This window comes from Aquarana catesbeiana, linkage group LG12 (genome assembly GCF_042186555.1).
Source record: "Aquarana catesbeiana isolate 2022-GZ linkage group LG12, ASM4218655v1, whole genome shotgun sequence".
NCBI lineage: Eukaryota > Metazoa > Chordata > Amphibia > Anura > Ranidae > Aquarana > Aquarana catesbeiana.
Window position 1 is genome coordinate 49,569,655 of NC_133335.1, and position 25,947 is coordinate 49,595,601.

A 25,947-nucleotide genomic window follows, 5' to 3' on the forward strand; every position below is an offset into this window, starting at 1 on the left:
TGAACAGGGGTCATTTCATTTGTTTACTTGTTGCCATGTTTTGTTTTTTAATTGTGCCATTCTGTTATGACCTACAGTTGAATATGAATCCCATAAGAAATACAATAAATTACTTTTGCCTGCTCACTCATCCTTTCTTTAAAAATGGTACATACTGTATATTACCAATTCTCCAAGGGTATGCAAACTTTTGAGCACAACTGTGTGAAGACAACCCAAGTTCTCCCTCACCCAAAACTCCTTAAGCCATACCTTTATGTACATACAGCAACAGATGAAACATTCAAGGTTATTACCTATTCCCCCCCTCCACTTTTCCTTTTGCATCTAATATTTATATATCGCACCTCAATGTCAATGTTGCACACTCACCATAAAGTCAATGTTGGAATCCTCAGTTCGGAAGTATTCCATTAACTTTTCAAATCTTGCACCTTCTCCGCATACCTGTGCAAACACAGCAGTATTAAGGAATTATTAGATATATTTACACAGTGTTTATACTAAGTATATCTAAAGCCGGTTTTGTATACAGTAAGAAATGGAAAAGCCGCTGTACTTTTTGCCATATTCCACTCAGGAGATTTTCTTTAATTTCCTGCCCATGATACACAACAGGAGGTGAGACATCCCCTCTCTATCCAACACTAAAAATGTAATTCAAGCTAGGTTGCAGTGTGCTGGCTGGTTGGGATCTCATCTTCTAGAACAGGTGTCTCCAAACTGGCTAAACAAAGGGCCAGTTTACTGTGCTTCAGACTTAAGAGGGGCCAGATTGTGGGCATTGGGAGTAGAAAAGGTCCCGACATCAGTGGGAAGGAACGATGCCCCATCATTGGTGTCATTGGGAGGAATTGTGCCCTACCTTTGGTGTTATTGGGAGGAATTCTGGAACTTCATTGGTGTCAGTGTGGGCGAATTATGTCCCATTGTTGGTATTGGTGGATAAAAATAGTGTCCCAGGGGCCAGATAAAAGCTAGCAAAGGGCTGAATCTGGCCCCAGGCTGCAGTTTGGAGACCACTGTTCTCGATCATTAGCCAAAACGACTTTGTTTTAAGTTATGAGTAAAGTGCTTTTTTATGTCCCATGATTGGGCAAACCCCACATTTTTCTTGTGTCATCAGCACAGAAGTAGAATCACTCCAAATGAGGCATGGCAGTATGAGCTCTATTAGAGTTGGGAAGGGTTACAACCTTTACAAAGTTTTGTTGCTCTCTGTCCCCAACGGTGAGAATTATTTCCTAGTTATGCATCCACAAAACCACAATTGCTCTGTGGTTAAAAAAGTGCAAATGAGTGTTCCAAGCATCCCTTGACATACATTAATTTGATATTGTTTTATTAGAGAGAAAAGATAGAAGCTTGCTAACTTCAGTTAGCATTTACCACTTTACTTTATTTCTACGATCATGAAAACATACACATCCTTACCTCCTGGAAATAATTGAAAGCCGAGAGTATCAGTTCATGTCCTCCCCTGACCAAACACACGGCTGCCAGAAGCTCTAGGACCAGGGCCTTTGTACTAAAGGAAAGGGCAAATTTATTTTAGAATGTTGAAGGAGCAAGGTGAGAAATAGTATGAATGCTGCTTATGCAATTGTCCTATTAGTGTGCAATGGTTGCAAGTAACAAGTCTATTTCTCAACTACATAACAGTCATGTGCAATAGATAACAGCTGTAAGAAACTGAAACTGGGGAATTGGTTTTAAGTTGTTCTGAACAAGTTGAGCCTGTCAAACATATTGGCGTGGCCTGTCAAACTATGGTAACAGAGGTAAGGGAAGAGTGGAGGCACATGGTGCTAGAAAAGGGCTTAAGTATTTACTAAATTGATGGTGTGCTGTGAAATAATCTTGTCAGAAAAGAAGTATGTGAGCTGCCATTTTGGACTTTCTCCTAAACATCATGGTTTTCCTGTTTGCTATGCTGGCCTACTGGCTTCAGTACTTGATTTACTGACTAGAAACATGAATGCAGATCAAGAACGTCTGGAAAAACGTATGGGAAAAGTTTATCTGTATTGTTGTTCTGGATTGGTGTCTCATAGGATGCTAAGCAAATGTAGTTTTTGGCTCCTTCTGTAGTCAAGGGAGCAGTGATTGTTTGGACCGGTCTATTCAGGGTTTCACAGGCTGGGGGTTTGATTGCTTCTCCCTGCCTTTGGAAGAAGCTCCTAGGAAATAGGGAGGGAGATTCAAATGAACAGTCTGAATATTTATCAATTCCTAGCCAGTCCCTGGAGAGGAGTGTCCAGAAGGTTACTGGGGAGGTTATAAAAAGCCTGAAGCCCTGGAGAGATTGTTCTCGCTCTTCAGGAGAGTTCCAAAGCCACAGGAACCGCTGCCCATGCATCTCGTGGACTGTGTAGCTGTTCTTGAAGCCTTAGCTGTGTCAGGCATGAGGGCCTGGATTTATCTGAGAATCCGGCTGTAGGACTTCACCACGAGGCATCTGGTCTGGGGGAGAATTGTTGCCCTCACTAGACCATGTCCACAGAAAGCTGCCAGCTGCCCTGGGGACTTGTGAGTAAAGACCCTAAATTGATTCTTGGTGGCTGTGTGCTTTTGGAATAGAAGTGCCAGTGGTAGCTTGGACTGAGACAGCTCTCATAGGGTTACAGAGTACTGGCCATTCTCTTGTCCACAGCAGAATCCTGAAGTGTGAGTATAGAGGTGTCAGACTGAGACAGAAAATGCAGTAAAAATCACACCTTTTAATGTATTGGTAAAAATGGTGATCAGTAAACGTAGTCAAAACATAGGCCAGGGATCGGAAGCCAATGCGGGTAGTCAGACAAGCCAGTAATCAGGAAACTAGAGATCAGCGTAGTCGGAGGCAGAAGAACAGGATCAGGAACCAGAAGGGACATCAGCCGGGCAAAGTCTTTCACAGGAACACAGCAGAGAATCTCCAGATATGTTGACCAAGGCGAAGGCACGAAATGAATGAACAAGGCAGTTTAAATAGCCAGAAGAGGCTGTCTGTAGGTGGGACTGATGAGCAGATAATGATAACCAGGTGAGCCACTGAGGAATCAATGAGTGCTGACAATTATCCGACAGCTGACACAGAGAAGAGAGCTGCTGAGAGCCCAGCCCTGACAAGAGGAAAGTGTCCCTCCATTACAGTGCAGCCTCCTAGAAACCACGTTGGGTACTACTAATTGTGCAGTGGTGCAAGGTAACCAGATGCTACAGAGAATTGCCTTATGGTCTACAACTATAAGGCCTTAGACCAGGGATCCTCAAACTACGGCCCTCTAGCTGTTGCAGAACTACACATCCCATGAAGCATTATAAAACTCTGACATTCACAGACATGGCTAGGCATGATAGGAATTGTAGTTCTTGAACAACTGGAGGGCCATAGTTTGAAGACCCTTGCCTTAGACTGTCTGATACCCTCAGTTACCTCCAGACAGAGACCAGGGAGCAAATTGTCCTTTCATTGCAAATGCTTATTGTTCTTTGGAGTATCCCATGCCCTCTTACCTCTTCACTTTAAGGTTCTGCAAGCAATACATTTCAAAAAGACATCCCCTAGACAGTTATTGGAGCCGGAGTGCATTGCCTGGTGCTTATGGTGGTGGGCAGCCTCTGTACGATTTGGTAAGGACAAACAAAATATTGAAGAGGCTCAACATGACAGCCAGGTACCTGGAATTTAGTAGAGGTAAGTACTGGTGGCCTCTGTGTCAGCTCATGATGGGCTTCCTTTAATTATTATATAAGTTGGCAGTTGGAATGAAATGAAGAAGGAAAAGAAAAATAGAGAACATCCTGAGAAAATAAGCAATGTCAGGTGATATCACATCAGTTCCATCACAGGCCCTACTCACCGGGGGTTCTTGTTGGTGAGGCTGAGGGTAATCTGATTGACACAGGAGGGGTGGGACATCACCATACTGAATCCAGACTTTATAGAAAGAAGACACCATAATTTAATACAATACAGTACATCAATACAGATATGAGTCTATTACCAAAAAACTGATCAGATATATTCAAATATTAGACAAATGACCATCTGCCACCCAATTGGAGGTATTCCAGAGCTGTCCTTGAGTTTCTTTTGGTTGATTTCCACACTGGGTTCTGTATATCCCCACAGGGATTCCAGCAGCCAATTCTTGTAAAAAAAAAAAGTTTTGTGTGTGGCCTCAGCAATCATAACTTTTTTCAACTCTCACTCTTCCAGTTACTGCACATCCTCGGGAATGCAAGTGACAATTGGATTTAGACTATTCCTGTATTGCACTCCTTATTACAGGTATTAATGAATTAAAAGGTCCATGCTTTTTCTTCTGGTCAATGTTCTACTTAAGGGTGCATTCACCCTGCACAGTGCCATTAAAAGACAAGGCAAAAAGCCTGTGGGTGTGCCGAAACAAACAAAAAAAAATGTACTGCCTACAGTATTTTGTTTCAGCAGTGGGTTGCGGCACAAACTACTGCATCGCAACACTTCTGTGTGAATAGAACTTTTGACATTTCAAAACATTTTTAACAAAAGAGAAAATTAAACAGCGTGATGAACCAGGATCAATGTATTGGCACAGTATCCTCCCAGTGCACAATGGCCGTGTGATTAGCAGATTTTTACTCACTTCCTGTCTGCTAAAAGGCTGTCTCCAAAACAGGTAGTAAGGGGAAATTTCTCTTATGAAGCCCCTGATAGCGGTAAAACATGAACGTTGTTCTAATCATTACCTATCCAAAACCAAGAAAAACAGCTTGGTTTCTGCCTCAATGTTATATCCCATGTTCCCATGTATCCCATGTTCCTCTTCCAGAGACCATGTGGTTGAAGCTCCACTGATTGTCTGGCTGTGCCTAAATATTTACCCAAATATCCTCCTCCAGAGATGACATTACCAGTGTTCTACATACTGATAGTCTGGCTCTGCCTGAATGTCAGTACCCCAATATCCTCCTCCAGAGATCATATAGCCAGTACTCCACTGAAGGCTGTACACAGTTTGGTGTCCATTATTTAACGGAATACAATGAGGTCTGAAGTGTTATGCCCTCATCCAATAAACATTTACAATGTGTGTGTGTATATATATATATATATATATATATATGTGTCTTCAAAAAGTATTCATACCCCTTTGAAATTTTCCACATTTCATCATGTTGTAACCAAAAACGTAAATGTATTTTATTGGTATTTTATGTGATAGACCAACACAAAGTGGCACATAATTGTGAAATGGAAGGAAAATGATAAATGGTTTTCAATTTTTTTTTTACAAATAAATATGTGAAAAGTGTGGCGTGTATTTGTATTTACCCCCCCTGAGACAATACTTTGTAGAACCACCTTTCACTGCAATTACAGCTGCAAGTCTTGTTGGGTATGTCTTTACCAGCTTTGCACATCTAGAGAGTGACATCAAAATAGCTCAAGCTCTGTCAGATTGGATGGAGAGCGTCTGTGAACAGCAATTTTCAAGCCTTGCCACAGATTCTCAATTGGATTTAGGTCTGGGCTTTGACTGGGCCATTCTAACACATGAATATGCCTTGATCTAAACCATTCCATTGTAGCTCTGGCTGTATGTTTAGGGTCATTGTCCTGCTGGAAGGTGAACCTCCACCCCAGTCTCAAGTCTTTTTCAGACTCTAAACAGGTTTTCTTTTAAGATTGCCCTGTATTTGGCTCCATCCATCTTCCCATCAACTTTGACCAGCTTCCCTGTCCCTGCTGAAGAAAAGCATCTTCACAACATGATGCTGCCACCACCATGTTTCATGGTGGAAATGGTGTGTTCAGGGTGTTGTGCAGTGTTAGTTTTCCGTCACACATAGCGTATTGCTTTTAGGCCAAAAAGTTCAAAAATCTGACCAGAGCACCTTCTTCCACATGTTTGCTGTGTCCCCCACATGGCTTCTCACAAACTGCAAACTGACTTATTATGGTTTTCTTTTAACAATGGCTTTCTTCTTGCCACTCTTCCATAAAGGCCAGATTTGTGGAGAGCACGACTAATAGTTGTCCTGTGGACAGATTCCCCCACCTGAGCTGTGGATCTCTGCAGCTCCTCCACAGTTACCATGGGCCTCTTGGCTGCTTCTCTGATGAATGTTCTCCTTGCCCAGCCTGTCAGTTTAGGTGGACGGCCATGTCTTGGTAGGTTTGCAGCTGTGCCATACTCTTTCTATTTTCAAATGATAGATTGAACAGTGCTCGTGAGATGTTTAAAGCTTGGGATATTTTTTTATACCCTAACCCTGCTTTAAACTTCTCTACAACTTTATCCCTGACCTGTCTGGTGTGTTCCTTGGCCTTCATGAAGCTGTTTGTTCAATAAAGTTCTCTAACAAACCTCTGAGGGCTTCACAGAACATCTGTATTTATACTGAGGTTAAATTCCACGACGGGTGGACTCTAGTTACTAATTAGGCGACTTCTGAAGGCAATTGGTTCCACTAGATTTTAGTTAGGGGTATCAGAGTAAAAGGGACTGAATACAAATGCACGCCACACTTTTCACATATTTATTAGTAAAAAATTTTGAAAACCATTTATCATTTTCCTTCCACTTCACAATTATGTGCCACTTTGTGTTGGTCTATCACATAAAATCCCAATAAAATAGATTTAAATTTTTGGTTGTAAAATGACTATGTGGAAACTTTAAAGGGGTATGAATGCTTTTTCAAGCTACTGTGTGTGTGTGTATATGTATGTATATATATTTTACACACACACACACCATATATACAGTGTATACATACATATATACACAGACACACACATCAAAAAAATTACATGAACACTTTGAAAACACATTAGATCTCAATGGGGAAAAATATCATGCTGCATATCTATACTGATATGGACTGGGTAATGTGTTAGAAATGAAAGGATGCCACGTCGTTTGATGGAAATGTAAATTATCAACCTACAGAGGGCTGAATTCAAAGACACCCTGAAAATCAAAGTGAAAAAAAAGATGCAGCAGGCTAGTCCATTTTGCTGAAATTTCATTGCAGCAACTCAAAATGGTACTCAGTAGTTTGTATGGCCACCACGTGCTTGTATGCATGCCTGACAACGTCGGAGCATGCTCCTAATGAGACAACGAATGGTGTCCTGGGGCATTTCCTCCCAGATCTGGACCAGGGCATCACTGAGCTCCTAAACAGACTGAGGTGCAACCTGGCGCAGTGGGATGGACCGATACTTAATGTCCTAGAGGTGTACTATTGGATTAAGGTCAGGCGAGCATGGGGGCCATTTAATGGTATCAATTCCTTCAACCTCCAGGAACTGGCCGCATAGTCTCGCCACATGGCACCGGGAGGAACCCAGGGCCCACTGAACCAGCATAGGGTCTGACAATGGGTCCACGGATTTCATCCCGATACCTAAAGGCAGTCAGGGTGCCATGCTACAGAGGTCTGTGTGTCCCTCCATGGATATGCCTCCCCAGACCATCACTGACCCACCACCAAACCGGTCGTGCTGAACTACAGGCAGCATAACATTCTCCACGGCTTCTTCAGACCCTTTCATGTTTGTCACATGTGCTCAGGGTGAACCCGCTCTCATCTTTGAAAGCACAGAGCGCCTGTGGTGGACCGGCCAATTCTGGTGTTCAATGGCAAATGCCAATCAAGCTACACGGTGCCGGGCAATGAGCACAGGGCCCACTAGAGGACATCGGTCCCTCAGGCCACCCTCATGAAGTCTGTTTGTGATTGTTTGGTCAGAGACAAATCACACCAGTGGACTGCTAGAGGTCATTTTGTAGGTCTCTGGCAGTGCTCATCCTGTTCCTCCTTTCATAAAGGAGCAGATACTTGTCCTGCTGATGGGTTAAGGACTTGCTACGGCCCTGTCCAGCTCTCCTAGAGTAACTGCCTGTCTCCTGGAATCTCCCTAATGCTCTTGAGACTGTGCTGGGAGACACAGCAAACCTTCTGGCAATGGCACGTATTGATGTGCCATTGTGGAGGAGTTGGACTGCCTGTGCAACCTCTATAGGGTCCAGGTATCGCCTCATGCTACCAGTAGTGACACTGACCCTAGCCAAGTGCAAAACTAGTGAAAAACAGTCAGAAAAGATGAGTAGGGAAAAAAATATCAGTGGCCTCCACCTGTAAAACCATTCCTGTTTTGGAGGTCATCTCATTGTTGCCCATCTAGTGCACCTGTTGTTAATTTCTTAACACCAAAGCAGCTGAAACTGATTAACAACCTCTCTGCTACTTAACTGACCAGATCAATATCCCATGTGTCTAATTGACTTGATGCTATACTCTGATTAAAAAGTGTTCCTTTTTTTGAGCAGTGAATATAAAAACTCACAAACCCACCTCACTTTACTTTGCAAAAGACGATAGATTCAGATATTTGTCACCTCTTGACAAGGTCATGCTTACATGCGTTTTTTTCCATCTTTGACTGATGGATCAACTTTCTGGGAAACCTCAAATCCTCCCTGTAATTTTGTTACTCGTATGTCAAAAAAATGATAACTTCATTACATTGTTCTAGTGTATGTAAAGGGAAAATGCCATTTCTTTGTTATACCATGGCTGATGGAGAGGCCGGAACTTTTCTATTCTATTCTTCTCAGCTAGCCAATGGCAATGAAATCACTTAAAGCTTTCCTAGTACAAACCTGGTAGTTCATGATTGCCCGTAAGCACATGACACACACGTGTACATCATCCTTCATGTTAGGGTGCCGAGAGTTCCTCATTGTAGCACGGTTGTAAAAGTTGTATCTGTTAGGAAACACATTAAATTAGCTTGCAGCACAAAGGCACTAAAGAGTCAAAACTTATGGCTGCCATACATGGCTCCTATTTCGGCTGAATCAGCATAAAACTCAAGCCATCGGGTGCGCCCCTGTCGGCATCACCCGATTTGACAAAAGTAGATTGTTCAATCAAGAATTTCAGCCAAACGACTGCAAGCACCGTTCGGATATTGTGACAGTTGATGGAGCCAGCTGTCGCAATACAATAGCCAGCAGAGGAGATGCTTCCATCCATACTGTTTAGCATAAATGGAGGAATCTGTTGGATTTCTTTTGTTTACCCTGCACAAAGAAATCTCTTTAATAAACAAGTGAAAGGAGCACTAATTTACAGTGATCCAGTCAGATCTCTAGCCATACACGTGAAGTTTTCCCTCATTCAGTCCCATAAATGCATTCCCCCCATCTACACTAAACAGTGTGAATGGAGGAAATCTCACCTGCCAGATTCTGTATTTTGACAGCCGTTGCTACCGCACCTGTCAGAATACCTGAACAGTGGCTGTATCTGATAAGGATGCAGCCACTGTTTGGCCAACAGTTTTCCGTCCTGCTCCTTCAATTCTCAAACTGAAGTTTGTCAGAATTTTGGCTGATTCTACAGGAAATGACTGAAATTCAAGCCATGCATGGCCAGCTTTAGAAAGAAGCATGCATTTTCAAAAAACATTCAGCACTGCCAGCTGTTTTATTTCCATCCTTGCAGGTTCACTCAGAGCCCAAACTACCAGGGTCATTGTAATATCATGCTACTAATCGATTTTTATCCCTGTTTGCAATGGACTAATTTCAGTTATATTGTAGAGAAGGTGATTCCCAACAAGATGTTCTGTTCCTCAATAGTAAGAATATAATACAATAAAAATTAAAGGCATGATGGAAAACAAATACAAACCAGAACAAAATACAACACATTGTGTATTTATAGTCATGGAAAGGTTATCCTAGCAGACAAAGGTTTGTAAGAAGCTATATGAGCTGGTAATGAGTCTGTGGCTATGTAGGGATGACCTACTGGTGCTCAAGAAGGGAAGGAATACCCTGAAATCAAGTGGTGGTCCCGTGCATCGTCACATATGACTTACTTGGTGGTTAGGTTGCGGGCACGTGAAGGAATGGTTGCAGGAGGAGAAGATGTGGTGCTTTTGTTAATATCCTCCATTGACCTCTGCAAAGATTTTGATTTCTCAGGGGTTCCATTGTCTGAACTCTCCACATCTAACCTGGAACGAAGAGAGAATTTAGGGACAGTGAAACTGAGACAAGAGTCACGTAGTAGACATGAAATGCACGAGACATCAAAACAATCGGAAAGATGGAAATGGTTGTGCAAGACTTATATCTAGACAGCCACGACATCTGCATGTACTGTAACTGCACACAGAGTATATGTAATCAGGGCTTTGTTTCAGCTAGAACTTGATGGAACTCAATTCCACCACCTCTGGTTAAGGCCCTCTGCTCCCTGCTTACCACTATCATTTGTAAACACAGAAGTCCGGCTTCTGTGTTTACAAGTGACAGCTTATTTTCCAACGGCTCCCTCAGATCTGATCTCCTGAGTGGCTTTCACCGAGTGCAGGATGGGGACAAGGGAGATGCAGGTGCCTGGGGTGCAGTACAGATGACGACACCCCTACTGAATGATCTCCCCGCAAGCGAGAGAGGTGAAGCCAACTACAGTATGTGGGGAAGTACTAGAGCCAACTGGGTCTTTCAGCTTAATACAGCAACAAAAGTAAGACATATGGAAGACAGTGGAGCTTTTAAGGAGTTGGTGAGAAGATGGGGGCAGTGGAGAGGTCAGAGCTGAAGAGGGGTGAAAGTGAGATGTGGATGGGGAATGCAGAGGTAAGAGGCTGTGGAAGAAGGCTGAACGCAGCACTGAGTGTAGTGCACCCCTGAACTCTGCACTGTGTGTAGTGCACCCCTGAACTCTGTACATAGCGCACCCCGAACTCTGCAGGCTATATGTAACCCCCCTTTCCTGAATTCGTAACACGTAATGCACTCCTGGCATTAATTGCCCCTTTAAGACCCTCGCACTGATAGTGAAATTTGACCACACCTACTATTTGATGCAGTTTGAAGAGAGTGTGTGGGGAGGGGGGGTTTTGGGGGGTCATGGTTAAGTTTCTGTACCTATTTTCTGAGAAAAAAAAAGCCTTGTATGTAATTGTTTCGATGTGCTGACTTACGGGAAGGAGCACTGAGCATAGGACAAGTACTCCACTAGAGCTTCAAGGCCACCAACCTCTGGACTCAGGAACTCTTCCACCCACCTGTGAACAAAACAAAGGAGCTTTACGCCATCTTGGACAAGAAACACAAGACCGACTGAAGATATTCACACTTGTTTTATCAGAAAAAATACTTCAAAAACATGAATTTAGTGATTTGGCTCAGCTTTAATACTTCGCACAGACACAACACTGGAGGATTCTTTAGGGCTTGGTCACACCTGCCGTGTTGGGCTTAAGAAAAAAAAAAAAAAGTACACGTTGCATTTTTTGCACAGCTCATTAGCAATGCAACTAGCTGCAGAGAACAGAAATAGCACAGTCAACCCCCATCTTAGACTGACCTTTCCATTTCCCTGGCCAGTCTTTCATCCCCCATCCCTCCCCAGTATCATTTACCCTTACTATAGGGAATGGTTACTCCTGGTTTTATACCCTAGGTTTATTCCCTTTAGCCCCTTCCTTTTGGTTATTGATTTAATTGCTTATAAATTGATTAAAAACTTGAGTTCAGGAATTTGTCTTTGCCAGAGAACAGATAAACTCGCTCTGGTAGTGTTACATTTCATCTATAGGCAACGTGAAAGGTGTACCCACCTCATTGGTTTTCTAGTATAACAATATATCCACAATCAGTGAGAATGTGTCTCATGTATTCCAGCTGTTAATATGGAATGTTCACCGTTTTTTTTTTTTCATGTGTGGCTTTTTACACGTATGTAACCTTGTTGACATTGATAGAGGATTAAAAAAACAAAAAACAAAACAAAAACAGAACAATAAAAAAAGTAAAAAAAATGCACTCTAATACATGTTATTATTGCATTGCAGTATGGTCTAGTGCAGGGGTCACCAAACTGCAGCCCGCGAGCCAGATACGGCCCTTTGCTTGCTTTTATCCAGCCCTTGCGGCACTGTTCCTTCCACTGATACTAAAGACGGGGCACTATTCCTCCCACTGACACCAACAATGGGGTACTATTCCTCCCACTCACCAACAATAAGGCACTATTGCTCCCACTTGCATAATAGATGGGGGTACTATTCCTCCTTCACTGACACTAATGATGTATTTTTTTTTTACTCCCACTGGCCACCAAGCCTTTGGTATGGTCGACTCCTACTGGCCACAGTCCGACCCCCCCCCCCTAAAATTTGAAGAGCGGTAAACTGGCCCTTTGTTTCGAATTTTTTGGAGACCCCTGGTTTAGTGCATGGCAGTGCAAAAAAACACAAATAGTACATGTAATGTGTGCACAAATGCATGCACTATGATGTGAACGAGCTCTCAAGCCAATGAAAAGATCTCTAGGCAAAAAAAAAAAATTCAAACACTAAGCAGTCCTATGCAACAGTGAGTGAAAGCTGGTGGTTTATTTTAAATAAATGTTACCCAGAAGTAGTCTAGAAAAAATGATTACAAACTTTCTAAACTTCTTCCTCATTTTTCTCCCACTTTTAGTAGCCTGTAAATTGTATGTATAACAAAAGCATCATTTAAAACAATTAGAACTGGGACATTATCGCACTTATCAAGTTTCAAGTCATAATTTTAAACTGACCATACACAGATCGATTCCTGCTGACATTTTGTTGATGCTGAGACATGGGGAGGACATATGAGGAGGAGAACTATATTGATCTGGATGTCGACCAGTGCTGGAATCCAGCAGTGGTCTCCATAGGGCTTATTACACTAAGACCCCTTTCACGCATTTTAGCGCTAAAAATAGCCCCTCTCAAGCCTCCCCAGTGTGAAAGCCTGAGTGCTTTCACACTGGGACGGTGCGCTTGCAGGATGGAAAAAAAAAAGTCCTGCAAGCAGAATCTTTGGGGCGGCACGGAAGCGGTGTATACACACATTTTTTCTTCTCTGTAAGGAGCGACAACGATACATTATATCTTTCCTCTTCATTCACCGAGAGAGAAACACAGGGGCGGGCTTCACACTGACTGATCACTGTGGTAGTCAATCAGAGGCTACCATAGCAATCAGGTGATCCAGAATCAGGAGTTTCAGGTCCCGATCGTTATTACGGCACCGGGGGCTCTCGATGAGACCCCGGTCGTGGTGCTGGGAGTGCGCTGTGCGACGTGCTCCCAACACAAAGGCAAATATGCAACGGCAAAAAGCCCAGTGCATTGGGGCTGCATATTTGTGTTATATCAAATCCCTCCTGTATGGATTTGTATTGTAAGTGTACTGTCTGCCCTCATGTTTTAAAGCGCTGCGCAAACTGTTGGCGCTATATAAATCCTGTATAATAATAATATCGCCGTCAAGGGCTTAATGTACATACTATTACCTCTGTCCACCTAATGAAGCTGATTGCAAAATGCGTTGAACCATAATACCCCTACTCCGTGTATTGGAGAGGTCTCATGGAGCAACTACTGTAGCAAAGCGCCCATATGTAACAAGACTATTATGTCCTGCGTCATTTAACCTATTGTTAAAGTGATACGAAGGCTAAAAATGTTTTTTACATTAATGCATTCCTTTCATTAACCACTTAAGGACCGAGCCTCTTTCTGAGATTTGTTGTTTACAAGTTAAAAACAGTTTTTTTTTGCTGGAAAATTACTTAGAACCCCCAAACATTATACATTTTTTTTTCTAACACCCTAGAGAATAAAATGGTGGTTGTTGCAATACTTTGTCACACTGTATTTGCGCAGCGGTCCTACAAGCGCACTTTTTTTGGAAAAATAATACACTTTTTTGAATTAAAAAAAAAAACAGTAAAGTTAGCCTAATTTTTTTTTACATTGTGAAAGTTAATGTTACGCCGAGCAAATTGATACCCAACATGTCATGCTTCAAAATTGCGCCCGCTCGTGGAATGGCGACAAACTTTTACCCTTAAAAATCTCCATAGGCAACGTTTCAAATTGTTTACAGGTTGCATATTTTGAGTTACAGAGGAAGTCTAGGGCTATTGCTCTCTCTCTACCGATCACGGCAATACATCACATGTGTGGTTTGAACAACGTTTTAATATGCGGGCGCTACTCACGTAGGCATTCGCTTCTGCACGCGAGCTCGGCGGTACGGAGCGCGTTTAAAAATTTTATTTATTTTTTCTTATTTATTTTACCTTTTATTTTTTTATTTTTACACTGTTCTATAAAAAAAAAAATGTGTCACTTTTATTCCTATTACAAGGAATGTAAACATCCCTTGTAAAAGAAAAAGAAAGCATGACAGGACCTCTTAAATATGAGATATGAGATTTTCAATATGAAAAAACTCAGATCTCAAATTTACACTAAAATGTAATTAAAAAAAACAAAAAAAAAATTGTCATTTGAAAAAAAAAAAAAAAAAAAATGTCCCTTTAAGAGCTATGGGCGGAAGTGACGTTTTGACGTCGCTTCCGCCCTGCAATGGTATGGAGACGGGTGGCGGCCATCTTCCCCTCACTCATCTCCATACCTAGGAAGGACAAGCATCCAATCGCCTCTACTGCTACTGACGGCTCCAGTAAGCGGCCGAGGACACCGGAGCGTGGCGGGAGGGGGGGACCTCTCCCGCCGCCGATAAAAGTGATCTCGTGGCGAATCCGTGGCAGAGACCACTGTTATCAGAAACAGGACCGCCCGCCGAAGAAGAGGATCCACAAAAAAGATGTCTGTATAGCAAAAGGTGTTCACATCTAGCGTATTTGTCACAAGCATCTATACGTATGTAAAAAAGCGTGTATGTAAAGTATGATTTTATCTTTTATTTATTGAAAAAAAGGTATGTTTTTAATCTGCTCAATGTTGTTTTTTGGTACCAATAAAGTACCATTTATTTGGCTATTTGTGATTCCTGCTGAATCAGCTGAAATCGGTTCCATCAGTGGCCCTGTTGGCACCACCTAGCTGGGCAAAAGATAATTTTTCGATTGACTGTCATCAAAGGAGCTGGGTGGAAAATTCCTGACCAAACAGTGCCTGCATCCAATCTCCACGGGTGCCGGCTGTCCGAAAACAATAGCCGGCAATGCAGATTCATCCATCCACACTGTTTAGGAAAATTTCAGTCATTTCTCTCATTCATGCTTATGGCTGGCTTTAGAGTGAAGCTGATGTGTCTAAACCCATGCAATACAAACATGGAGGATTCAGTGGAAGAAGAAGTGGAAGTGGAAGAAGTTTTCTATTTTGTTAGAATACAACACTTACCCAATGTGATTGGTCCGTAAGGAGATCTCTAGTTCTCTTAGAACCTGTGTGGATTCTTGAACTCTTCTCTTGAACTAAAATGAAGACATTCACATAGGTTAGGTCAAAGATCTTCCTCTCTCCTTTAGGGCTCGTTTACAGGGGAGGTTGGGGAGTGGGAAATCCCCAAAGTTGACACATACCTTAACATCCTCCAACCACTACTCCCTTAAGCTTCAGCGGCAATGGCCGGGGTGTACGCATGTCACGGCCTCAAAGTACAGTGGGCATTACACTCCTGACGCTTTTGGAATGTTTGACACCCACCAAACACAATCTATTAAAGTGAATAGGGCTGCACTACAAGTGCCCTGCAATCGTGTGAAATGAGTTAAAGGGTCAAGGGGTGGTGGTGGTGAGAAGGCGCAGATTGCTTGAGAAAGCACAGTACGTGTGAACGAGCCCTTAAATATATTACAGGGTCACTTTGACCCGAACTGGCATTTTAAAGTTTGATAGTAGATGCTGGAAGGCTAAACCAGATTCATTTCTTATATCTCTAATGCTGCGTACACACAAGCGGACTTTTCGTCGGACTAAACGCCGAAGGACTTTTCAATGGTGTTTTGACGGCGTTCCGACGGAGTTCCAACGAAATGGACTTGCCTACACACGATCAAACCAAAGTCTAACTGATTCGAACGTGATGACGTACGACCGGACTAGAATAAGGAAGTTGATAGCCAGTAGCCAATAGCTGCCCTTGTGTCGTTTTTGGTCCATCGGACTAGCATACAGACGAACAAATTTTTCTATAGGAATTGAGTCCGTTGGAAAGATTTGAAACTTGTTCTATTTCTAAAGTCCGTCAGATTTTTAGACAGAAAAGGTCAGATGACGCCCACACACGATCAAATTGTCCGACTGATTCGTTCCGTCGGACCTTTGATGCCGAAAAGTCCGGTCGTGTGTACGCGGCATAAGGCTTTGTTCACACGGCTTCAGCTTGTAATAGAGCAGTGTGAACAACAAGCTTTTGCAACCTTCAACTCCAGTTTGAGGATAGTAAACATAGATCTAAGTGTCTGTCACTTTAAACAAGTTGTCAGCAGGCTTTTGCCAAGTTTCAAATGGTGATGAAACAATTCTTCTATTGGTGCTCCTAATACATACAATATATTTATGGACATTTTTAAAGGTTTACTGAACTTTGCTTTAGGAGCTGCCCTTACCTCAACAGGATCCACGTAAATCCATTTACCTCCTAAGGACTTTTAGGTATGGATCCAGCTCCACTATCCATACCCCTGGATTCTTTTACAGACTGGTTATAGTCCACCTAGTGTCTCGCTCGAAGATTACATAATTGTTGAAAGGTACACTATATTGTAAAAAATATTGGGACACCTGCCTTTACAGGCTCATGAACTTTAATGGCATCCCAGTCTTATGCCCCGTACACACGGTCGGACTTTGTTCGGACATTCCGACAACAAAATCCTAGGATTTTTTCCGACGGATGTTGGCTCAAACTTGTCTTGCATACACACGGTCACACAAAGTTGTCGGAAAATCCGATCGTTCTAAACGCGGTGACGTAAAACACGTACGTCGGGACTATAAACGGGGCAGTGGCCAATAGCTTTCATCTCTTTATTTATTCTGAGCATGCGTGGCACTTTGTCCGTCGGATTTGTGTACACACGATCGGAATTTCCGACAACGGATTTTGTTGTCGGAAAATTTTATAGCAAGCTCTCAAACTTTGTGTGTCGGAAAATCCGATGGAAAATGTGTGATGGAGCCTACACAGAAAGAAAGAAAGAAAGAAAGAAAGAAAGAAAAAGAAAGAAAGAAAGAAAGAAAGAAAGAAAGAAAGAAAGAAAGAAAGAAAGAAAGAGAGGGGGGTGGGGAAAGAAAAAGTAAGAAAAAGAAAGAAAGAAAGAAAGAAAGAAAGAAAGAAAGAAAGAAAGAAAGAAAGAAAGAAAGAAAGAAAGAAAGAGAGGGGGGTGGGGAAAGAAAGAAAGAAAGAAAGAAAGAAAGAAAGAAAGAAAGAAAGAAAGAAAGAAAGAAAGAAAGAAAGAAAGAAAGAAAGAAAGAAAGAAAGAAAGAAAGAAAGAAAGAAAAAGAAAGAAAAAGAAAGAAAGAAAGAAAGAAAGAAAGAAAGAAAGAAAGAAAGAAAGAAAGAAAGAAAGAAAGAAAGAGAAAGAAAGAAAGAAAGAAAGAAAGAAAGAAAGAAAGAAAGAAAGAAAGAAAGAAAGAGAGGGGGGTGGGGAAGAAAGAAGAAAGAAAGAAAGAAAGAAGAAAAGAAAGAAAGAAAGAAAAAGAAAGAAAGAAAGAAAGAAAGAAAGAAAGAAAGAAAGAAAGAAAGAAAGAAAGAAAGAAAGAAAGAAAGAAAGAGAGGGGGTGGGGAAAGAAAGAAAGAAAGAAAGAAAGAAAGAAAGAAAGAAAGAAAGAAAGAAAGAAAGAAAGAAAGAAAGAAAGAAAGAAAAAGAAAGAAAGAAAGAAAGAAAGAAAGAAAGAAAGAAAGAAAGAAAGAAAGAAAGAAAGAGAGGGGGATGGGGAAAAATGAAGGAAAGAGAAAGAAAGAGAAGGGGGTGGAGAGGGAAGGGAAGGAAGAGCATCCCCTACATCAGTGTACTCACTGGGAGGCAGGAGGGATGGATGGATGGATCAGACTCCCCTTGTCCTTTTCTCTTTGCTGGTCTTCAGCTTGAATCTTCCCGCGCGCACATCCCCCCCCAGAGAACACTGCCGAGGAGAGTGGGCGGGGCAGACACAGGAGGAGAGGGTGGGAGGAGGAGGAGCAGAAGCTCTCTCTCCTCTTCTGTCTGGCTGTGCGGGCAGAAGGGGGAGATCTGTCAGAGCTCTACTGAGCGGCTCTCCCTCCCTGTCTATGATCCGGAGATGTATGTGAGCTCCGATCACAGGTCTCACTTGCCGCCTGTTATCTCTCCCTGTAGCAGAGCGTGTGGACTCGGGACGGATACCTCTGCTGCTGAATGAGGCGGCTCTCTAATTAGGTAAACAATCCAGCTGTGCGAGGCCCCTATGACTGCGAGGCCTGAGGCCACCGCCTATTTCGCCTAATTAGAGAGCCGCCTCTGCACTGAGGAGTTTTTACGTCACTTATTATTATTGGACTCTTGTTGTATTGGACTTTACACTTTCATTATTGTCTAACATTTTCTAGCGCGTTTTTTTTTGTTTTATATTTGTATTGGTGTGCCCCACTTATAACCGCAGCTCTTTGTCTTTACATTTCAATATTTTTTATTATTTATTTCTACTTCATTCTCACCATTATTCAATTTTTCCAAGCGCAGTTTTTTATTTCTTATTTTATTCCCATAGACACACTCCTAAACCTTGAGGACAGCCTTCCCAGAAGAGTTGAAGCTGTTATAGCAGCAAAGGGTGGGCCAACTCAATATTGAACCTTACAGACTAAGACTGGGATATTATTAACGTTCATGTGTGTGTAAAGGCAGGTGTCCCAAAACTTTTGACAATATAGTGTATGTAAATCCATGTACCCCCTAAAGACTTGTAAGTATAATATTGGATCCAGCTCTACTATCCATACCCCTGGATTCTTTTACAGACTGGTTGTCGTCCACCTTAGTGTCTAGCTCGAAGATTACATAATTGTTGAAAGGTAAATTCTGTATGGGTCCAGTTTTCACTTTTACATTTTTATTAAGCAAAGATAAGGGAAATTCAGATACTCGAAAAGTATTAGCTAGAAGTGCTGTTTGACAATAGAATGGTGCACTCACTATTGTCCCAGTAGTCTGTTTAAATGAGAAACCTATACAAAGGGTCACTATGACAAATACAGTGCAGATCTATGCTCAGAACTCAGTCTTTTCACTTTCCTGAACATCATTTGCACATGACTGTAGAGATTGCTTTAGACATGCTTCTGTTGTAGCTTACCTTCCGGCTGATTCCACCCGTGTCCACATAGCTTCTCAGTTTATGGATGTAGGTGGCTGGTGGGTTCTTCACCTGGAACCTTTCCTGATAAAAACAGAACTGTGTTAAGACATGCACAGGTGGCATCATGGGCCCCTGGGCAAAGCAATGCACTTGTGCCCAGCCTGCCCCAATTTACACACCCACTCTCAAGAATAAAGTGTAGCGGTGTAGTTGCCACTAGTAACAGACAATCAACCAATTCACCCCGCTGCCAGACTCCATACATCACTTTCAGAGACAATTAAGTCTTTTGCTGGTTTTGTTTTTGTTTATTGGGGGGTACAACTTGGTTGGGGAAAAGGGTATATGGGATGCCCATAGGATGTTTAAATTGCCATCATATTTTACAGATTATGATTGATATGACCTTCCTCCTGCATCATCATGCAGACTGTTGCTCCTCCTCTGCTTTACTCCTGCAGACTATTTCTTCCAAGAATTCCCCATCCATTACCGTGTAAAAAATGAGGACACCACTCTTGACCGTGTAAGAGTGATGGTCCCAGAGCTTCTTTCCTCCTGCACACACCTTATCCTGAAGTGAAATAATGTCACATCCTCTTCTACTGAGGAATAAGGACCCACTCTGAACAAGTCCTTAAGCAGATTCTGGTTGCTCGCTGCTACTAAGCCTGGGGCCTGAAGCACCTCTCCCCGGAGGCCTAGTAGTTTAAAAGCATTCTCTTGGATGGTGGACTACTGTTCCCAGCCAGCCCAGCTTGCAAATCCTGTGCCTTCAGGCCACATCAATTTGACACATCACTCCACAGTCTCTCCTCTGATCCAGGACTCCCCATCATTCACTGTGTAAATGATGAAGACTTTGCTAATGACCGTGTAGAAGCAAAGTTCCCTCACAGACTTCCTGGCACATCCAGCCCTCCACTGTAACACTCACCGACCTTTCACTGCCCTGAGTCCTTGATGGAGAACTTGACCGGACCATACGTTCTGACAGCTTCACCTGCCCCCCTGCTCCAGCCACCGTGGAGCAGAGGGGCTCAGCCACCATATGATAAAGACAATGCCAGTGACCGTGTAGAGGCAAAGTTCCCTCACAGCTCTCCCTGGGCCTCCTCCTGCGATCGGTGCATCCCCCCCCCCCAGATGGGGGTGCCCTCCTGCTGCTGCCTAGTATTCCATCTTCCAGTTCACTCAGCCAACATCTCCCCCCAGTGGCATGTTACCGCAGCTTTATAGGAGGCCCGCCCCCTGCCAATTTCCAGTTGGGGATTGGTCAGGGCTCCCACACAAGCTGCCTGTCACTCCAGTTCTAGGCCCTGCCCCCCTTCCAGAACATTCTCCCTGGAAGCAGGGGAGGCTCAGCAGAACGAGAGCACAGGTGGCCACACCCACTGCTACTCTGACCACTCCCAGCCCCCAGATCAAAACAGACAGGCCTAGCCTGCAGCATAGGCCTGCCTAAATTTGCCTGTGCTGACAGTTCCTGGAAAAAACCTATTACTAGCACCTACCTTTTGGTAGAGGGTGCTACAAAAGTATAAATAGTTGATAGAATTTAACATACATTTATTAGTGCTTTCAATAAAATAGATTTTAAACAATAAGAAAACATGCCATAAATCAAACACGAATCAACACAAAGGGCACAGTATGGGGGGAGGCAGAAAGGCAAAGTACAGGTGGGGGATCAGGAGGGTAATATACTGGGATCAGGAGGACATAGAACAGGTTCTGGGATGCTGCCCGGGACACAGACATCCTTGGAAAAGCCTAGTAAAAAGTGTGACCATCCCAGCAAATCCAGGACAGGCAAGTATGGTGGTAATGGAAGATTATCATGGGGCCCCCTATGCACCGGGGAAGTGCCCAAGGGTGCCCATGCATTAAGACAGCCCTGGTGGTAACACAAAAGGTGGAACCATACATCTATACACTTGCTGCAGCTCTTATGAAGATAACATAGTGGAGCATAATGTCTACACAGACGTCCCACTTACCTGATCACACACCAGCTCCCATTTCTTGTCTTGGTCATACTGCCGAAGAACGCTGATCTTATCTGGAGGGAGATTCATAGCTTCCTGAAAAGAGACAACAGCGTCATGGACAGACCCTTTACATAAAACCTCTTCAGCTAGCTACATCCATGAGATGGAGATTGGAAAATGTGTGCAATCCAACCACAGAACTACTGTTACATTGCCATGCTTGTATCTTCCTTGAGTCCATGATAATGTTATTAGGATCTGGCCTTATATCACAGGTTCAGCTGATAAAATCCACAATATCCCACAATAAAACAGGGGGTGCCAAATGTGTATCGGTCATTGCCAGGACCAAGCAACCATAGGTGTATCTAGAAAGTGTACATATTTGCCAGCAAACCATGGATCTACAATCACTGTCCAAAGGCTTTTATTGCAGCGAGATCACATCACAGAGACAAGTGCAACGTTTCGGAGTCACGCAGGACCCCTTTGTCAGGCATGTGAAGAGGTATATCTAGGGTTACACTGCCTACTGATGAGTGCCCTCTAGCCAGTTTTAGATGTCTGTAGGTTGCCTCTAATGCCACTGAGGGGCAATCAATTAGGGATTGTCTGACTAATAGTTGAAAATCCTTTGGTTAAACCATAAACATGTTCATATTTAAAGCTCAAACTCTTGCAAACCATTACATAAAAAAAGAAAAAACAGAGAGATCAAGGGCGAGTCACTCCGTCCATGTCAAGTCCAACACGTGGAGATGCATCAGCAGTGGGCCCCAATAAACCACCAATAATGTATCAATACCATCTCCAGTATGCAAATTCCCTTTACTTCAACGTGATATCTTCACAAGGTTACAGAAATACAGTGGGGACAATTATCATTTGATCCCCTGTAGATTTTGAAAATCTACCCACTTACAAAAGAAATGAAGGGTCTATAATTGTTATCATAGGTGTATTTTAAATGATCGAGACAGAATATGAGCCAAAAAAACACGATACAAATGTTATAAATTGAGTTGCAGTTCAGTGAGTAAAATTTTTATTTAATCCTCTACCAAACAACAATAATTCTGGCTCCCCCAGACTGGCTACAGTAAGTGCTTATGTGGTACGCAAAAGTTATAGCATCTACAAATAGGGGATAGATTTATGGCATTTTTATTATTATTATTTTTTTTTACTAGTAATGGCGGCGATCTGCGATTTTGACCGGGACTGCGATATTGCGACGGACAAATTTGACACTTGACAATCATACAGCGATCAGTGCTATACAAATGCACTGATTAGTGTATAAATGTCACTGGCAGGGAAGAGGTTAACACTAGGGGGCGATCAAGGGGTTAACTGTGTTCCCTGTGTGTGTTCTAACTGTAGGGGGATGGGACTGACTAGGGGAAGAGAGAGATCGGTGTTCATACTTAGTATGACCACACGATCTGCCTCCTCTCCCCTGAGAGAACTGGGAGCTGTGTGTGTGTACACACACACACACAGCTTCCGGTTCTCGCTCTGTCACCAGCGATCGCAGGTGCCCGGCGGTCATCGCGCCCTCCGGGCACACGCAGCGTGCTCCCCTAGTGGCCAAAAAGCGAAGCGACGTAAGGTAACGTCATTTCGCCCAGCCGTGCCATTCTGCCGCAGTGAAACTGCGGCGGCTGGTCGGCAACCAGTTAATCTTTACAGCGGTGGGCGGACCTCTGCTTTAAGCAGTTCTGCAAAAAAGAGTGGTCAAATATTGTAAAGTCTAGATGTGGAACGTTAGTAGAGACATAGCCCAACAGACTAAAGGCTGGAATTAAAGCAAAATTTGGTTCAACAAAATACTGACATAAGGGGGTGCATCCTTTTTCCAACTCAGTGATTTTGTTTTTGAATTTTTTTCTGACATGTTGGCGTTATATCTTTCACTTGGTCTTCATTTCAGTATTACACACACACACACATACATATACTCACATATATACACACACATTTTTATCTACCAAAGGTTTTGGATTTCTTTCCATCCAGTCCTAAAATGTTTACAGCTCCACCGCACAGCCCTGTCTGGAAGGACAGGAGACCTGATTTCCTCTTCTGCAGTTATGCAACACTTGATATCTTGTCCCTTCCCCACCCTGTAACTAGACAGTGAAAGGAGAAGCAGCACAATTCTGAGCTCATCTCTCTGCCACTCTTCTCTTTCCTACTATTATCATGTTCCTGGTTAGCATAAGCACTGCAGTACAACTGCTCCTCCCAATTCTAGTCTAAGCTCTGCTGTACAGGGACTGCTAGAGGAGAGGAGGATCTCTCCTTCGGCCTCGCAGGCTGAAAAAGAGAAATTCATAGTCTCTTCCAGCCACGGTAAACAGCATGGATGGAGGATTCTCCCTGACAAGTATTGTGTTATAACAGCTGCTGCTCCAGCAGCTGCCAGTATCCAGCAGCTGCCAGTAAAACCAAACGGCGATTCTGCCTCTGATTGGCTGCAGTCACTGTTTGGACAAGAATATTCTGCCTGGCTCTTTCGATTTTCATATCAAAGTTTGTCAAGCCGGATGGTGCCAACAGAGCCACCCACATCTCGAATTCTGACCAATTTCTGCTAAAAATTGTCAAAATTTGAGCCATGCATGGCGAGCATAATCCAAATGCAGGTACGGTGATACCTCGGATTGCGAGTAACGCGGTTTATGAGCGTTTTTCAATACAAGCTATTTTTTTAAAATCCTGACTCGAGCGTTGTCTCACAAGATGAGCAGGATTGATTCAAACTAATGGGGTGTGCAGTACCGCATTTGGCCAGAGGTGCGGGGGCGCCGGTGACACTCGGAGCCGCTTGGATGCACTCGGAGCTGCTCAGAGACACTCGGAAAAACTCAGTCCCGAGTGTCTCCGTGCCTCTCCAAGCATCTCCGAATGTCTCTGAGCCTCTCCGAGTGTTTCCGAGTGCATCAGAGCGGTCTCGGAGTGTCTCTGGTGCCCCCCCCCCATTTCTGTCCACAATAGCAGTCACTGTGGAACAAATTATCTGAGTTTCCATTGACTCCTATGGGGAAACTCGCTTTGATATACGAGTGCTTTGGATTACAAGCATTCTTCTGTATGCTCGTAATTCAAGGTTCCACTGTACTTACACTCAGGGCCAGGACAAGGGGTGGGCATAAGGGGCGGCTGTGATATCATGTGAGGTGGGGATTTGTGTTGAGAGGGGTGAATGTGGAGGGTGGCAGGGGATAAGAATTGTTCTAGAAGGGGAAATAGGGGGGGGGGGGTTGCTAGAAATGGTGATTTGGGAGGATTTGTGCCAGTAGAGGGGATTTGGGTGGGTAGTGCTAGAAGAGGTGATATGGTAGTGGGGCGAGGGAATTTGTGCTAGGAGGGGAATTTTCTTTTTTTTGGGGGGGGGGAGATTGTGCTAGCAGGGATGATTGAGGGGGGATTTGTGCTGCGAGGGGAATTGGGGGGAGAATTTGTTCTGGGATGAGGGGGATTTGGAGTTGGGGAAGAGGATTTGTGCTTGTAGGGGAAATATAAGAGGTAGAAGATCTGTGCTAGGAGGGGTGATTTTTTGGGGGGGATTTGGAGAGAGGGAGGATTTGTGCTGGCAGAGGGGATTTCAGCTGATTTAGTACTTGGAGGGGTAATATATGCTTAGGGGGTAAGCATGTAGACTAGGGTGCAATTTTTTTTGGGAGGGGGGGATTTTTGCTTACACACAATGCTCATAGATTTTTTTTTTTTTTGGGGGGGGGGGGGGGCGCAGTTTGGTATGTTTGCCATGGCACTGCTTGCATATAAAATAATACATTTAGGACTCTTAGTCCATTTGAATGTTGTCAGGGATTCTGTTCTCCTCTTAATTACTGATGTACCTAAAATTTCCCATAAAAATCTTTGAACAATAATACATTTAATGATGTATTCATGTTTTACAAGGCTGCATTTGTGTCTGCCTGGAGCTCAGGTTTTTTTTTTTTCCCTGTGACAAGATTTGTAGATCAGATATAAAAACATATAAAAGACTTCAGGCCCCGTTTACTATGGCCAGTTCAGGTCACACATGTGCATATACTTCACACATACCTCCCAACATTCTCAGATGGGAATGAGGGGACATCTACTAGCAAATGTATGTAAACATAGGACACGCCCCCTGCTACACCCCCTTAAAGGAGAAATAACCAAAAAAAAAGTGAATTAAATCCACAAGGGCTTTTTTTTTACCACTACTCTTCCTTTATATTGGCTTTTAAAATTTACAAATGCAGCAATTTAGAAATCAGATGAAAGATTTAGCACTGGGGAAACATTTTTGAAAGATAAAAAGTGCATTTTATATACAACTATGTGGATCAGACCAAAATGAGGGACAAATGAGGAGGAAAGAGGGACAGAGGGACATTGTTCCAAATCAGGGACGTTGGGAGCTGTGTTTTCATGGGGACACATTACTAAATTGCAAACGTATGGCCAGAGTTACCATTTTATACTGGCTGTGTTGATTATCAGCCAATCATAAAACAGCGAGTCCTGAAACCTGTTTCGAGAGATAGCCCAGGTACAGTCGGGAAAAGTTTGCAGCTTGGCAAGGCTTCTCTTCAGCATGATCTCTCTATAAAGCACTATGTTAGTTATTTGCTATGAACATTGAGCTTAGTAGCTCTCCTGCAGGTGTCAGTTGCTTGTTCCCCTCCCTGTGGGTTTCCGTTCCAAGTCTCATCTTCCTGTAGCTGTTAGCAAGCGAGACTGGGGGAGGGGAACGCCTAGGCAGGGAGATGCAGAGAGGTGACCAGATTGGGAAGCCTCATCTCTCGAATGGTTTTGTCACTTCTCTATTCAAAGGGTCAG

General features: G+C 43.2%; 1 protein-coding gene across 1 annotated transcript in view; it reads right to left on the reverse strand.

Annotated features, from left to right (window-relative positions):
- FMNL1 (formin like 1) overlaps positions 1-25,947 on the reverse strand; it is a 120,053-nt gene that overhangs the window by 60,854 nt on the left and 33,252 nt on the right. Inside the window, exons 2-10 of the mRNA XM_073607735.1 lie at positions 21,115-21,198; positions 19,112-19,195; positions 15,194-15,267; positions 10,982-11,065; positions 9,869-10,006; positions 8,643-8,748; positions 3,846-3,922; positions 1,435-1,528; positions 373-447 (exon numbers count right to left, since the gene is read on the reverse strand). Of these exons, the coding sequence (XP_073463836.1) occupies positions 373-447; positions 1,435-1,528; positions 3,846-3,922; positions 8,643-8,748; positions 9,869-10,006; positions 10,982-11,065; positions 15,194-15,267; positions 19,112-19,195; positions 21,115-21,198 (816 nt within the window). The remainder of the gene's footprint in view (positions 1-372; positions 448-1,434; positions 1,529-3,845; positions 3,923-8,642; positions 8,749-9,868; positions 10,007-10,981; positions 11,066-15,193; positions 15,268-19,111; positions 19,196-21,114; positions 21,199-25,947) is intronic.